General features: G+C 49.2%; 1 protein-coding gene across 1 annotated transcript in view; it reads right to left on the bottom strand.

Moving 5' to 3' along the window:
• MROH2A (maestro heat like repeat family member 2A) overlaps window positions 1-13,574 on the bottom strand; it is a 40,459-nt gene that overhangs the window by 19,777 nt on the left and 7,108 nt on the right. The window contains exons 6-18 of the mRNA XM_081052210.1: window positions 13,325-13,476; window positions 12,636-12,779; window positions 11,425-11,517; window positions 11,159-11,237; window positions 10,961-11,074; window positions 8,618-8,694; window positions 8,187-8,306; window positions 7,746-7,856; window positions 5,617-5,773; window positions 4,512-4,552; window positions 3,960-4,101; window positions 3,651-3,703; window positions 3,103-3,210 (exon numbers count right to left, since the gene is read on the bottom strand). Coding sequence (XP_080908336.1) covers window positions 3,103-3,210; window positions 3,651-3,703; window positions 3,960-4,101; window positions 4,512-4,552; window positions 5,617-5,773; window positions 7,746-7,856; window positions 8,187-8,306; window positions 8,618-8,694; window positions 10,961-11,074; window positions 11,159-11,237; window positions 11,425-11,517; window positions 12,636-12,779; window positions 13,325-13,476 — 1,391 coding nt within the window. The remainder of the gene's footprint in view (window positions 1-3,102; window positions 3,211-3,650; window positions 3,704-3,959; window positions 4,102-4,511; window positions 4,553-5,616; window positions 5,774-7,745; window positions 7,857-8,186; window positions 8,307-8,617; window positions 8,695-10,960; window positions 11,075-11,158; window positions 11,238-11,424; window positions 11,518-12,635; window positions 12,780-13,324; window positions 13,477-13,574) is intronic.

The raw sequence follows: 13,574 nt of genomic DNA, 5'->3' as shown, positions 1-13,574 counted from the left end.
AAGCCTTCCTTAACGTGCTTCATTTTCAATTAGCTATTCTCTTACATTTTTTTTTCATTCAGATGAACTTAGAAATATTCTTGTCAAATTCTATAAAACTGTCAAATTTCCACAAAAACTCCTTTTAGGAATTTGACTGGGAGTAAATTATATTACAGATTATTTTGAGGACAATGGACACCTTTACAACATTGAGACTTCCTATTTTCAAACAAGAGATATTGTGTCTATTTTATTAGGGTTTCTTTCAGCGTTCCTGCCTCTCGTAATTTTGGGTTCTTCACATTGGTTTCACATTATGTCATATAGTCAATATTTTAGCATTGAATATCTATTATATATTTTACATTGCACTGCTCCTTTGAATAGGAGCTGTTTTCATGACATCGCATTTTTGTTTTTATTTGTATATAGAAAGATAATGATTTCAGCATTTTAATTTGGGGATGAGATTGGCTCCATCTACTGGGGTTACCTGGAAGATGCCAGTCTAGCAGTGAAGAGCTTGGAAGGGTCCTGAGGAAGTTCCTAAGCTGCTGTATCCAATAGTGCCTTTTCAAGTTATCTGAGCCAATAAAATTCTACGTATTTATTTATTTTCCTTAAGTTGAGTGAGTTATTATAATATGGTTAAACTGTATGCATTTGCTAATTAAATACTATATACAACTTTCTTTCAAATGAATATCTGGCTTTAAATTGGCATCTGTTAAGAACTTATACCTGCAAATCCATAACATTTAGCTACAGAAGATAATTGTAAGATATAATTTACTGTTAGTTATTTTTCATATTTACCTATAAAGGGTGTATATTTGAACAAACACATTTTTAGTTGATACCTGTGCAAACCTTTTTTTAAGCATCTTTATTGAGATATAATTCATACACCATAAAGTTAACCTATTTAAAGTTTACAAATTCAGTGGGATACTCACAGGATTGTACAACCATCATCATGGTCTAAGTTTGGAACATTTTTATACCCCCAGAAAGAAACCCTGTACCCACTGGCAGTCGATCCACATTTCCCCCAGCCCCTGGCAACCACTAATCTACTTCCTGTCTCTATGGAGATGCCTATTCTCGACACTGCAAATCAATACTATCATATAATATGTGGTCTTTTGTGTTCCTTTGCATCTGGTTTCTTTTACTTAACAAAACGTTTTCAAATGTCAACCTTTTTATCCCAGCTATCAGCACTTCATTCCTTTTTATGGCTAAAGAGTATTCTATTGTATGGATGGACTACATTTTGTTTCTCCACTCATCCATTGATGGACATCGGAGTTGTTTTCACGTTTTTGGCTATATGAATCATGCTGCTATGGTCATTTATGTACAAGTTTTTGTGCGGATGGATGATTCCATTTCTCCTGGGCGTATGTAACTAGGAGTGGAATTGCTGTCATATGTTAACTCTATATTTAACATTTCGAAGAAATGCCAAAATGTTTTTCAAAGCTACTGCACCATTTTACATTCACACCAGCAGTATATGAGGGTTTAAATGTCTCCACATTCTTGCCAACACTTGCTATTATCTGCCTTTTTTATTATAGCCATATTTGTGTGTATGGAGTGGTACCCCCATTGTGGTTTTGATTTGCGTTTCCCTAATGGTAATAATTTTGAACATTTTTTCATGTACTTACTCGCCATTTGTGTATCTTATTTGAAGAAATGTCTATTAGATCCTTTGCTTGTTTTTAACTGGCTTATTTGTCTCTTTATTATTGAATTATGAGTTCTTTATATATCCTAGGGACTTGGTTTGCAAATATTTTCTCTAATTCTTTGGGGTGTCTTTTCATTTTCTTGATGGTACTATTTTCAGTGTAAGAGTTTTTAGTTTTGATGATGTTCAATTTATCTATTTTTTTCATCATTTGTGATTTTGGTGTCATATCTAAGAAGACTTTGCCCAAGCCAAGGTCACGAAGATTTACATCTATGTTTTCTTCCAAGAGTTTCATCGTTTTAGCTTTTATATGTACACCTATGATCCATTTTGAGTTAATTTTTTGTATGTTGTGAGATAAGGTCCAGCTTCATTCTTTTGTAGGGGGGTGTGCAGTTATCCCAGTATCATTTGTGGAAAAGAGAATTCTTTCCTAATTGAATTCTCTTGTCACCTTTATCAAAAATCAATTGACAGTAAATGTGAGGTTTATCTCTGGACTCTCAATTCTATTCCACCAATTTATATGTCTATCCTATATCAGTGTCACACTGTCCTGTTTATTGCAGTTATGTGCAAGAAGTCATGGAATTGCAAAGTTTGTGTCCTCCAACTTTGTTCTTTTTTTTTTTTAATCACAACTATATTGGCTATTCTAGGCCCCTTGCATTTCTATATGAATTTTAAGATCATTATCAATCTCTGAAAGAAAAGGTCAGTTGGAATTATGATAGGGGTCGTATTGAATCTGCAGATAAATTTCGGGAGTGTCGTCATCTAAACTGTATCATCTTCCAATCCATGAATATGGGATGCTTTTCATTGATTGAGACCTTCTCTGATTTCTTTCAACAGGGCTTATAGTTTTATCAAAGCTTTTCACGGTGAAATATACACATGTGTTCATCCAGTATCTGGATGAGTCTGGTGTAAGAAAACATATCCAGCAGTCTGTCAGTTGGGAGTCCAGTTGGGAGTCCAGTTGGGAGTCCAGCTCCAAACCCCAGCTTTCCTCTTTATTTTTCCTGCTCCAGGCCTTATCTTTACTGCTGAGCTAGAACCTGGTGACTTCTTTAGCTTTCTGTGGTTCAGTGTCATTCTCACCCTTTTAAATATTTGCCAAAACCTGTTCAGACAGCTCAATCCTTGCCTATTGGACTCTGCTATGATACATCTTCAGATGGAGAGTAAAGTGAGAAAGATGGGGAAGCTGGTGACTGGAGGAGAGAGCCCCAGCTTCAACAAAGCAGGTTCTTAAAGAAAAACAAACTAAAACTCACTAGTCTGGACCACCCACCTCTCCTCCCAGGACCCTGTAGACCGGCGCAGCTGCTCTCACACACAGTGTAAGTCTCTCCATTCCAACATTTCTTGAGTCCCCTCCCTGTTTGAACTGCCCTGACGCTGAGGGGACCAACCTTCTCCAGAGAGGGGCTGTCAAAGCTCTCAATCTGATTGTTCAGCTCTTTGCTCAGACGTAGGCTCCAGTTGGAACCCCGAGTCTTCTTGAGGGAGTTTCTCAGAAACTGGGGAGGCAGAAGACATTGGTGGGCAGTGCTCCAGGAAGGCTGTGTGACCTTAAGTAGTGATTCCCCCCTTTTCTAGCCCCTTTTCCAATCTCTGGACCACCTGACCACAAAGCCCTGATCCAGTGCTAATGTTTGGTGGCCCCGTGAGTCTGGAAAACAGCTGCAGCTTGGGGGCTGGTGGGAAGGGTGCCACGCGCACCCCACCCTCGTGCTGATTTCCTGAGCACTTGATTTCTCAGAGTGGAAGGCCCTTTGTTCTCCCATGCTGATAGACATAGCTATGGTCATGCTTGCTAACCTCCAAGTCTTCTGACAGAAGGAGATTGTGTCCTTTTGGGGCTCTAAAACTCCCCACATGCCAACCCTACCAAGTGCCCTCCTATCATCCCTCCCTTTTCTCCCCGCCCCGACCTCAGCTGGCTGGGTCACCTCTTTACCTGAATCAGCTTGTCCTCCCAAGTCTTCTGATTCCAAGTAAACTCAGTATGTTCTGCAGAAAGAAGGGTCACACATGCCACTCTCTTCTGCTGCTCCCCTCTGGGGCATCTCCTGACCTGGGCCTGCAAAGGCCTCCATGGGTGGGCTCAGCACACACTGCCTTTCCCTCCCCACCTCGCCAAGGACCAAAAGAGGCTGTGCTGGTCCACCTCAAACCTCAGCTCCTGTTGTTCAAGCCACGTGATTAGTACCCCAGCCTGGACACTTTGAGGGCAGTTGGCTCGGGGTGGGCCCCCCGGGCACCTCACCTTCCAGGTACTTGACCAGCAGTGGGATCTCCAGTTCCCACATGTCAGCCATGGCTGGTGCGATGCTGTGGCTCAGAATCCTCAGGAGGTTGAGCATGGCTACCCCGCGGCCCTCCCCCTTGTAGGGGGACGACATCAGCACCTGGAAGGCACCAAGATGCCAGTGGGGCTCTGCCTGGACTGGGCAGCTCCGGGCCCCTCGCTCCCAGAAAGGGGATGAGGGACAAGACCACGGGCGCCCTCCCCACCCCAACCCTCCATGGATCCTCGATTAGCATCCAGAGTCCACACATGGGTGCAGGACTGAGCCCAGCCTGGGGGGCAGGCAGGCCATTGTCCGGGGATGTTTTGAGGCTGCTCAGAGGCTGAGTGGAGGAATCTGAGAGCAGGTCCCTGACACATTTACCCGAGAGGGACAACAGGAACCGAAAGGTCTGCCATGCCAAGCGTCCAGCTCCCTCCTCCCTCTTAGGGCTCTGGGAAGCTCAAGGGAGAAGCACCACAGGACATGGCCTCAGCCAGGCCAGGGCACAGCCCCGGCGAGCCACTCACCAGGAGACGGGCTAGCAGCTTGTGGGGCGTGGGCAGGTCCACTGAGGAAGAAGAAGATTCAGCCCCTCCTGAAGTGCCTGGCCTGAACCAGGACGTGCCCCGTGTCCCCAAGGGAGGCTTTCCCCTGGGAGGTGTTTCTCTGACACCATCCCATTATCCCCATAACGGAATGTGGGTCTGCATAGGGGTTTTCCGTAAAGAACATAATTTTAATTGGCTTATCCTGAGAAGAGTGGAGAATCGTGCTATGCGCTGGGATATAGAAGATGCTATTTTCAGGATATGCCCACTTTGTAGTGGGCAGCAGGACCTGCCATGAGAGTGTCTCCTCCTGGGAAACTTGACATCTGTTGAATCAACAGTGATCAGACAGCTGTCCCCACCTCCACCCCAACTTCAGGCTTCGGGAGTCAATGAGTCCATAAGAAGCAAACACTTGACCACAGAGCAAGGGAGGAGCAGGGCTGCTGAGAAGTTGCAGTTTTGTGGGGGACAGGAGAGGACTCAGCCCCAGAGTGGGGGTGGGGGGAGGGTAGGGGCATAAGGAAGGCCACAGGGGGTGGTCTAGTTGGTTGCTCAGAGCAAGCTCCACCCTTTGCTGTCCCTGGGTCCTAAAGGGCTCCCAAAATCAGCTCCACTGCCAGCCATGCCCATCCAGCGGAGTCTTCAGCCCATGAGAGAAACCCCCTTGGGACAACAGTGTCATGCCATATGTAGGTGGGCCGAGTCATTTTTTTGAGAGTTTGATATGAGCAGTGCTCAATCATGGGAACCCCGAAGGGGTGGTTTGCAGAGGACTGAGACAGGACACCCCTAGTTCCTCCAGCTGGTTCACAGAAGCCCAGAGAAGTCACAGCCCGAGAGAGGCTGAGCCAGGACCTCGGCAGGGTGGGAGCTGGGCCTGTGGTCTGGGCCAGGGCTGTAGGGATGGGAGTGAGACGCCAGAGGCAGTTGGCCCGATGCTAACACCTCCTCCACTATGGCAGAGCGGGCCATTGGCCTGGCTGTGTGGACCTCAGGACGCTTCCTGGAGGAGGGGAAGCATTCCCCGACACGGAGTGGCCCACCTGCCCAAACCCAATGGTGGCCCGGGGATGCTGCCCACCGTGCCTGCTCCTGCCAGACCCGCTGGCCGGCACGTCCTGCATGTCCTCGGTGTGGAGCTGTTGTTCGGCCAGGTTGGTGAGGCTGATGCAGATGGGAGTCAGAGCCTCGGTGAAGTCCGTCTCCATGATATAGGACAGGAGCCGCACCCAAAACTCCTGGGGGGAGGGCGGTTAGCCGGGGTGTCCCGTGGCCACGCGAGGGGATCGGCCAGCTTCCCCACAGTGTAGCTCTCACCAATTCTCCAGAACCACTTCCCCTCTGCTGGCAGCCTCAGCCACGACTGGCTCTGCGGCCAGCCCTGCTCTTTGTCACCCACCTGATACGGCCCGGGGAGTCAGCTCGTCCTGGATGCCCTAGCTCCCTCCCTGCTGACCTCACACCAACTCCACACCCATCACGTCCTCTGTGACCAGCGCCCTCCCTCTGACCCCAAATCCTGTAGAGGTGCACACTGGGCACATGACCCAGCTGTGCTTGCCAACTGTGATGGTCAGTTTTGTGTGTCAGCTGGTCTTGGTGAGGGCACCCAGTTGTTCCGTCAGACACTAATCTAAGTGTGGCTGTCAAGGTTCCTGTAGATGTGACCAAAGCCCACAATCCATAAAGGAAAATGTCCTTGACAGCATGGAGGGACTTCATCCCGTCTGTTAAAGAGTCTTGAGAGAAAAAAAAAAAACAATTTCCCTTGTGGAAGAAGATATTCTGCCTTAAGAGTTTCCAGCTTGCTGGCTTGTCCTACAAATTCCCAACTTGCCACTCCCACCACTGCATAACACAAGGCGTTGAAATACATTGAAGACATGGGCGTGTGTGCGTGCATGTGCATTTGTGTGTGTGCATGTGTGTGCGTGTCTGTGTGCATGTGTATGTATGTGCGTGTGTGCATGTCTGTGTGAATGTGTGTGCGTGTCTGCGTGTATGTGTGTGTGCATGTATGTGTGCATATGTATGTGTGTGTGTGTGCATGTCCTACTGGCTTTCTTTCTCTAGAGGACACTGACTGATACAGATTCTTGTAGCTGTGTCTCCAGCCCTCCAACTTCACCCTGCCGTCTCCCCTCTCCTTGGATGATCATTGAACACCCCCAGCTAATCCTGGTGCCCCTTAGACTCATTCCACATTCCTGGGAGTTTGGGGTGAGGATCCCGTGCCACCAACGAACAAGTGCTGTCACTCGACCTGTTCTGGCCACCAGGGTTAGAATCCCCAGCTTCTGGTTCTCCCAGGGAGGCAGTGTGGTAAATTGAAAAGAGCATTTTAATCCTGGCTCCACAATTTAGCAGCTTCAAGGCCTGGAGCAAATGAATATCTCACTGAGCCTTAGCTACCTCCTCTACAAGAACAGGGTAATAACAAGAGACCCTCCCTCGTAGGTTTTGGGGGGATAATTAAATGAGATTCTACACATTGCACACCTAATAACACCTGCTATATGCAGGTACTCAGTGGATTGTAGCAATCCTTCTTCTTCTCATTATTTCTGTTATTAGGACAATCTGCCACTGGTTAGGGCCATCTAGCCTGTGGCCTCACTTAATAGACCATAATAAACTCCTTGAGCTGTCATGGTAAAATTTTCCTATCTTATTGCTATGTCACAGTGTATTACAATTAAAAGTTGATACATTTGTTTCCTCTTAAGCCTGTGAACTCCTTGGAGTCATATGGAGCCCTTTGGGTATACGCTCTCATATCTTTTGCAAAGTAAGAACTCACTGAATGTTTGTGGAATTAAACTACTAAAATCATTTCTTTATACACCTCTACACACACACACACACACACACACACACACACACACACACCCCTCGATTGAAGGGCTTTAAGGTAACAAACACATTTCAGGCAATAAGTTAACTGATATGTATTGAGGTCTACAGAGTGCCAGGCACTGCCTTAACATCTGGGGGCTCTAATCTCCCATTGAGGACCCGCCTCTGGAACTGGATCTTGAAGGATAAGAGCTCAGGCAATTGGAAGGTTGGGGCTCCCAGGCATCGAAGTCAGTGGGAATGGAGGAAACAGAGTCCTGGGCATGCACCATGCCCCTGAGCCTGGGCAGTGCAGACATGAGCCATCAGCTGCAGCATGCCAGCCTAGGGGGCAGGTGGCTGGGGTTCACTCACATTGGTCGTCCCACTGACAGAAGACGTTATGATCCTCACGATATCCATGGTGACTTTGTGGACCATCTTCTCCTCCAGGTCCCTCTGATAATAGCTCTCCCGGCGATTTGTCTGGAATGCAGAAACGAGGGGTCCCTGCTTGTGGGCTGGCAAGGGGCTTGTTGTGTGTAGTCTTGGGTGTGGTCTCCTCACCCCCACAGGGCTCGATGCCCAGATACTGGCACTCCAGGGTGCTCAGGCTGTGCATATCTCTCTGTATTTTCTAGGCTTCTGCCTGTGTGGTTGCACCCATCTTTACCTGCAGTTTACCATGTGTCTATGTACTTGTGTCATGAATGTAGATGCATGGAGATTCAAGCTCAGGTACATTCTTTCTCCAATGCTTTGGAAACCGTTTCCAAAGTTCAGGTGCTCCACGGTCGGCATGTGAGGGCCACTCACCAGTTTGTAGGTGGAGAGGGTCAGCTGCACGGACACGTACTTCAGGCCCCAGCCTTTGATCCTGTCCTGGAAGCCAGACAGAACCAACTGGCCGATGATGCGCAGAATGGCCATCCTTACCTGAGGGGAAAGAGCGGCAGACACACTGAGGTTTGGGGTGGGCTCCTGGCTGGGGGTGCTCTGGACAGGATGGGGCCTTAGGACCCCCTGCACTCTTGCTAAGAGTGAGAGTTGGGCCACAGCTTCAATGGGCCTCCCTCTCCTCCAGCCCTACTGGAGGAGTGCTGGCCGGGAAGCTAAGTTTTCCATCAAAAAGCGATACTTGAGGAGACCAGCCTCTACCCACAGACCTGGAGAGGAGTGAAGGCTGCCCACCCAGCTTCCCTTTGCTTCCCCAGCAAAGACCCCTGAGCTGGCCTCTGCCCTCTTACCTTGGAGCGAGTGTCAGAGAGGGTGTTCTTGACCACCCGGATGGCCAGGTAGATGGTCTTGATATTCATTCTGGGCTCTGAAAGAGGAAAAGCAGCCTGGAGGGCCGCCGGCCTCAGGGCTGGGCTCTGAAGAGCTGTCCAGAGTGGTGAGGCTCCTTGCCTTGCCCAGATAGGCTCACCCGCCACCTTCCCTGGGGAGCCAGGCGTCAGGGGGCTTGTCCACATGGCAGCCTCTGAGAGCCTCCAACTCACCACCACATGCTGAGGGGCACTTCCCTCAGAAGCCCCCCATCCCCACAATCCCCCCACCCCATGTCCCCCGGCCCAGGGAGCATTGTGTTTATGCTTCGCTCCCTTGGCCTCTGCTTTGTGTGTCTCTTTTGAACCTACTTGGACTGTCCTTGAAAAGCGAGGTCTCCACCTAAGAACTCTTTAGTACCTGCAGCTGGACACACAATGCTCGGCACACAGTGGGCTGCAAAGCACAACTGTGGAGAGCTGAGCTCCAGTGCCAAGCTGCCTGGGTTCAAATCCTAACCCTGCCACATCCCAGCTGTGTGACCTCAGGTGAATTACCTAGCCCTTCTGTGCCTCAGTGTCCTTACCTGTAAAATGTGGACAATTACAGTACCTCCCGCACAGGGCTGCTGGGAGTAATAATGAGCTAATACAGTGCCTGGCACCCAAGACGTGCTGCTGTGTGTTTGCTAGTTGTAGAGCTGATGACAGCACACCCACTTAAAGAAAGAAGAAGATTAAGGGAGGTGAGAAAGCGCCACCATGAGAAGGTTCTGGAGAGATCCGGTATGGACAGAATGAGAGTTAGACCCTCAAGTTGATGCTACACTCAAGGTTAGAGGTGACCGGAAGTCAATGCTGGTGGAGGAAAAAGGAAATGAGGATGGGATAGAGGGTGGCAGGTAAGCAGGCCCGAAAGGGAACGATATTGTTCTTCTGAATATAAAAATAGTATATATTCACTGCAAAATTAAAATAAAAGATAACCACTGTTAATAGTTTTGGTGTGTCCTTCTAAACCCATTTTTGCATAAATAAACATATAGATTTCTTTCAAATAATCAAGATCATGCTATATATACTGTTGCCTACTGTATTGTTACACTTAATATATAGAAGGCAGCTTTTTCATGAAAAAGTGTAGATTGACTACATTCTTAATGGTTGTATAATATTTCATTATGCCGATAGAGTATCATTTATCCCACAAATTCCCTATAGAAAATTATTCTGGTTTTCTTTCTGTTTTGCTTTAATGCACAAGGTTATAATGAACATCTTTGTCCAATGACCTTTGGCCAATTATTTCTTTCAGACAATTGACAAGTAGTTGGATTGTTGAGCCTAGGTTTTGGTCCCTAACCAAGTGAGCATCCAGAATTCCTTATGAATTTGCACCCCTGTCAATGCAGCATAAGAAGCTTATACTAGACCAGGAATTAGCAAAGTATAGTTCACGGGCTAAATCCAGCCTAAAGCCTGTTTTTATAAATAAAGTTTTATTGGAACACAGCCACCCATTGCAGCCTATGACTGCTTTTGCTCTACAGTGGAAGAGTTGAGTAATTGTCACAGCGACTATGTAGCCTGCAAAGCTGAACATATTTTTACATCTGGACTTTTACAGAAAAATGTCTAGACCAACTCGAGTCATTATCACCTCTGCCCATCGGATAGGTAAAAATGGTCTCGTTGCTGCTTAAGTTTGAATTTCTTTAACAGAGTGTTTCCTGTCAACAGAAGGTCCTTCATATACAATTGCCCAGTTTATGCACTGTAGGAGGGCACCCAGTTGAAGGGTTGAACAGGAGCCATCCATGCTCTTTCTTCCCAGGTCATACACATACAGGCCGTATGCTGCCAGCAGGGGGCGCCTTGTCCAAAACATGCTGTCTGAGCGGCCTCAGTTGGGGACAGTATTTCCCTTTTGATATCAAGGCCAGGTTTACAGTTTGGACTTAGGGGTTTAGAATCAGGGGTTTAGACTAAGGTTGGGCATTGGGTCAATGAGGCTTTAGGGCTCTATCTACATGATATAACTAGGCCTTATACTCACTTTTGATTTAGCTTTGGGGTTAGTACTAGGATTCAGATGAACAGTTTGAAATTGCGACTCAGGTGGAAGCTGAGACTCAAGGTTTAAGGAGAGGGTTGGGGGTGGGGAGAGTGGGCCATGGTGCTGGTTAGGTCCAAGGATAGAAAACGTGAAGCAGCCGAGCCCTGTGCTCCTTGGCCCACCCAGTAGTGTCTACAAAAGAGAAAGTGACAGAGGTCCAGACATCGGTGACACCCTCCTCCCCTGACCCTTCCCACCCCCTTGCTCACCATCGGCGCTCACCACTGCCCTAATCAGGGTCAGGGTCCCCACGCGGGTGGCCTCTTTGTTCATCTCCGTCTGGCTAAGGAAGAACTTCATCAGCTCCTTGGGGTAGGAGCGGGCTGCAGGAGGAAGGATCGTTTCAGTTGTGCCCACGGTGCCAGAGGAGGGGAGCAGGCAGTGCCGAGCTGGGCTCAGAGCCTCACCGAGGGCTATGAAGCAGTGTACGATCTCCATTAGGTTCTGGCTGCTGTACTGCTGCTGGGCAGGGGCCTTGGCGCACACCTGGGGCGCAGGCGTGCAGGGAAGGTGAGTGAGCTCCCAGTGCACAGCAGGACGCAGGTCTATCTGAGCAAGCAGGGGCTCCACCACCATCCCCCCTTTGTCCTGGTGGGTCACGCCACCGGCTGCAGCCCACTTCCTCCTGATCCACCCCGAGAATGCCATGTCCAGACAAGCTTGCCAACCTCACCTGGACATGCAGCTCCGTGAAAATGGTCTGTAGCTGCATTTGGGGGACGGGTGTGCTGGTGATGACCGACACTTCGAGGATCTGCCTCAAGATCTGCGATGGATGGGCAGTTGGGAGCAGATGGCTTTCTCCAAACTCAGGGTCACACTCTAGACCCGCGCTACGCAGTGGGGTTAAAAATGCAGCCTCTCGGGCATGCCCCAGACCCTCTGAACTTGAACTTGTGTTTCAACCAGCCCCCAGGCGATTCCTGTACACAGTGAAGCTGGGGAAGCGCTGGGCTGGGCCACCGAGCTTGACGTTCTAGGTCGTCTTCACCTTTCTCTCCTAGTCACCTGGAGGTGACTCCCATTCTCTAGCCAGAATGACCTACAGGTGGCTACCGTCATTTTCATTTCTTCTCCTTGCTTTTACAGGTAAGGACCATGCCTCATTTGTGGATGAGTGGCTGCTTGACAACATACGTCAGCCCAAGTCAGACCTCCACCCAGAGCCCTGCAACAGCTTCACCTGACACAGGTTAAAGGCTGTCATGGGCTGAAGGGTGTCCCCCAGAATTCATGTCCCCCTGGACCCTCAGAATGTGACCTTGTTTGGAAATAAGGACTTAGCAGATGTAATTAGTTGAGGGTCTCAGATGAGATTGTCCTGGATTTAGGGTGGGTCTTAAATCCAATGACCGGTGTCCTTCTAATAAGAGGAGAGGACACAGAGAGACACAGAGAAGAAAGCCATGTGAAAATGAAGGGCAAGTTTGGAGTGACACTGCCATAACCAAGCAATGCTTAGGGCCATCGGAAGCTGGAAGAGGCAAGAAAGGATTCTCCCCTGGAGCCTTCAGAAAAAGTGCAGCCCTACTGACGCTTGATCTTGGACGCCTGGTCTCCAGAACGATGAGAGGATACCTTTCTGTTGTTTTAAGCCACCCACCTCGTGACTCTTTATTACAGCAGCTCTAGGAAACTAATACAAAGAGTGCAGCCCCACTGTGGGCCCTAAGACTCTTTGGGGTCTTGCCCCTTCCACTTGGAATTGCAGTGTTTTCCCAAAAACCTTAAAAGTGCCAGGCCCTATGTCCCCTCGTAGTACAGATGTTGTGTCTGCTGTCAGATGTCAAAATATCTGACATACTACCTTCCCTCCAGATGACACCCCGGGGGACACGTGGGAACCGAGCCTTCAGCCGGGACGACCACCCGCTTGGCCCGCACCTGCGTAATGAAGAGGGCCTCCAGGCTGCCCTGGTACTCCGCCAGCAGCAGGGGAATGTAGTCATACACCTGCTCCCGCAGATCGTCGTTGGGCAGGAGGAGGTTCAGCATGGGCTTCAGGGACTTGATAACCCCCAGCTTTACCTACCACAGGAGCGGGGGTTGGGGGGATCTCTGGACTCCTTGGCCCAGGACCCACAGACGGGCCCAGTAACGTCAGCTCTGTCCACAAAATCAATGACATGTGACAGAGGGGACCTTGGAAGTAGGGTGGAGTCCTCACGCAAGGCCCCAGTGGTGGGCAGTAAAGCCAGACTGTCCCCGTGAGTCCTGGCTCTGCCACGTAGGTGACCTTGGGCAGGAGCTAAACCTCTCTGTGCCTCAGTTTACCATCTGTAAAACAGTCATAAAGTTGACATGGAGATAGCTCCCGTAGGGAAAACGCTCGGAGAGCACCTGCCTGCAGGTGACACGCCCCTTGTCTAGCAGCTTTATCAAGCCGGCCTCCTGAGGTGCCAGGATTCATTTAGCATCACAAGCCCTCAGCTCTGCCATTAGTCAAGTCGCCGTCTCTCTGGGGATCCAGGAGTGACGCTGGACCCAGTGGAGTCTCAGCCCTCCCAGTCCCACAGGCTGGGGAGCTGTGACCTGGGGGGACCTCGGGGCCCCTGGAGAAAGGCATGTCTTACCTCTGGGTTGTGGTTCTTCAGCCACACGGTCACGAAATAGCAATACATTGGGAAGAGCTTTAGAGCAAACTGCTCCTCGGTCATCACAGGGTACACGCTGTCCTCCAGATGCTTAAGGTAGAACTGCACTGTCTCACAGAAGGTCTCTATGGCTACCGTGGGGAGAGGGGTGAGCCCGGAGGGACAGGAAGCAGGACAAAGCCTTCCCAAGCCACCTTCTCCAGGAGGGAGGGAGCGCTCACACACATCC

This window comes from Rhinolophus hipposideros (genome assembly GCF_964194185.1).
Source record: "Rhinolophus hipposideros genome assembly, chromosome: 6".
Taxonomy (NCBI): Eukaryota; Metazoa; Chordata; class Mammalia; order Chiroptera; family Rhinolophidae; genus Rhinolophus; species Rhinolophus hipposideros.
Note: the sequence above shows the minus strand (reverse complement) of the source record. Positions and strands in the feature narration are given on the sequence as shown.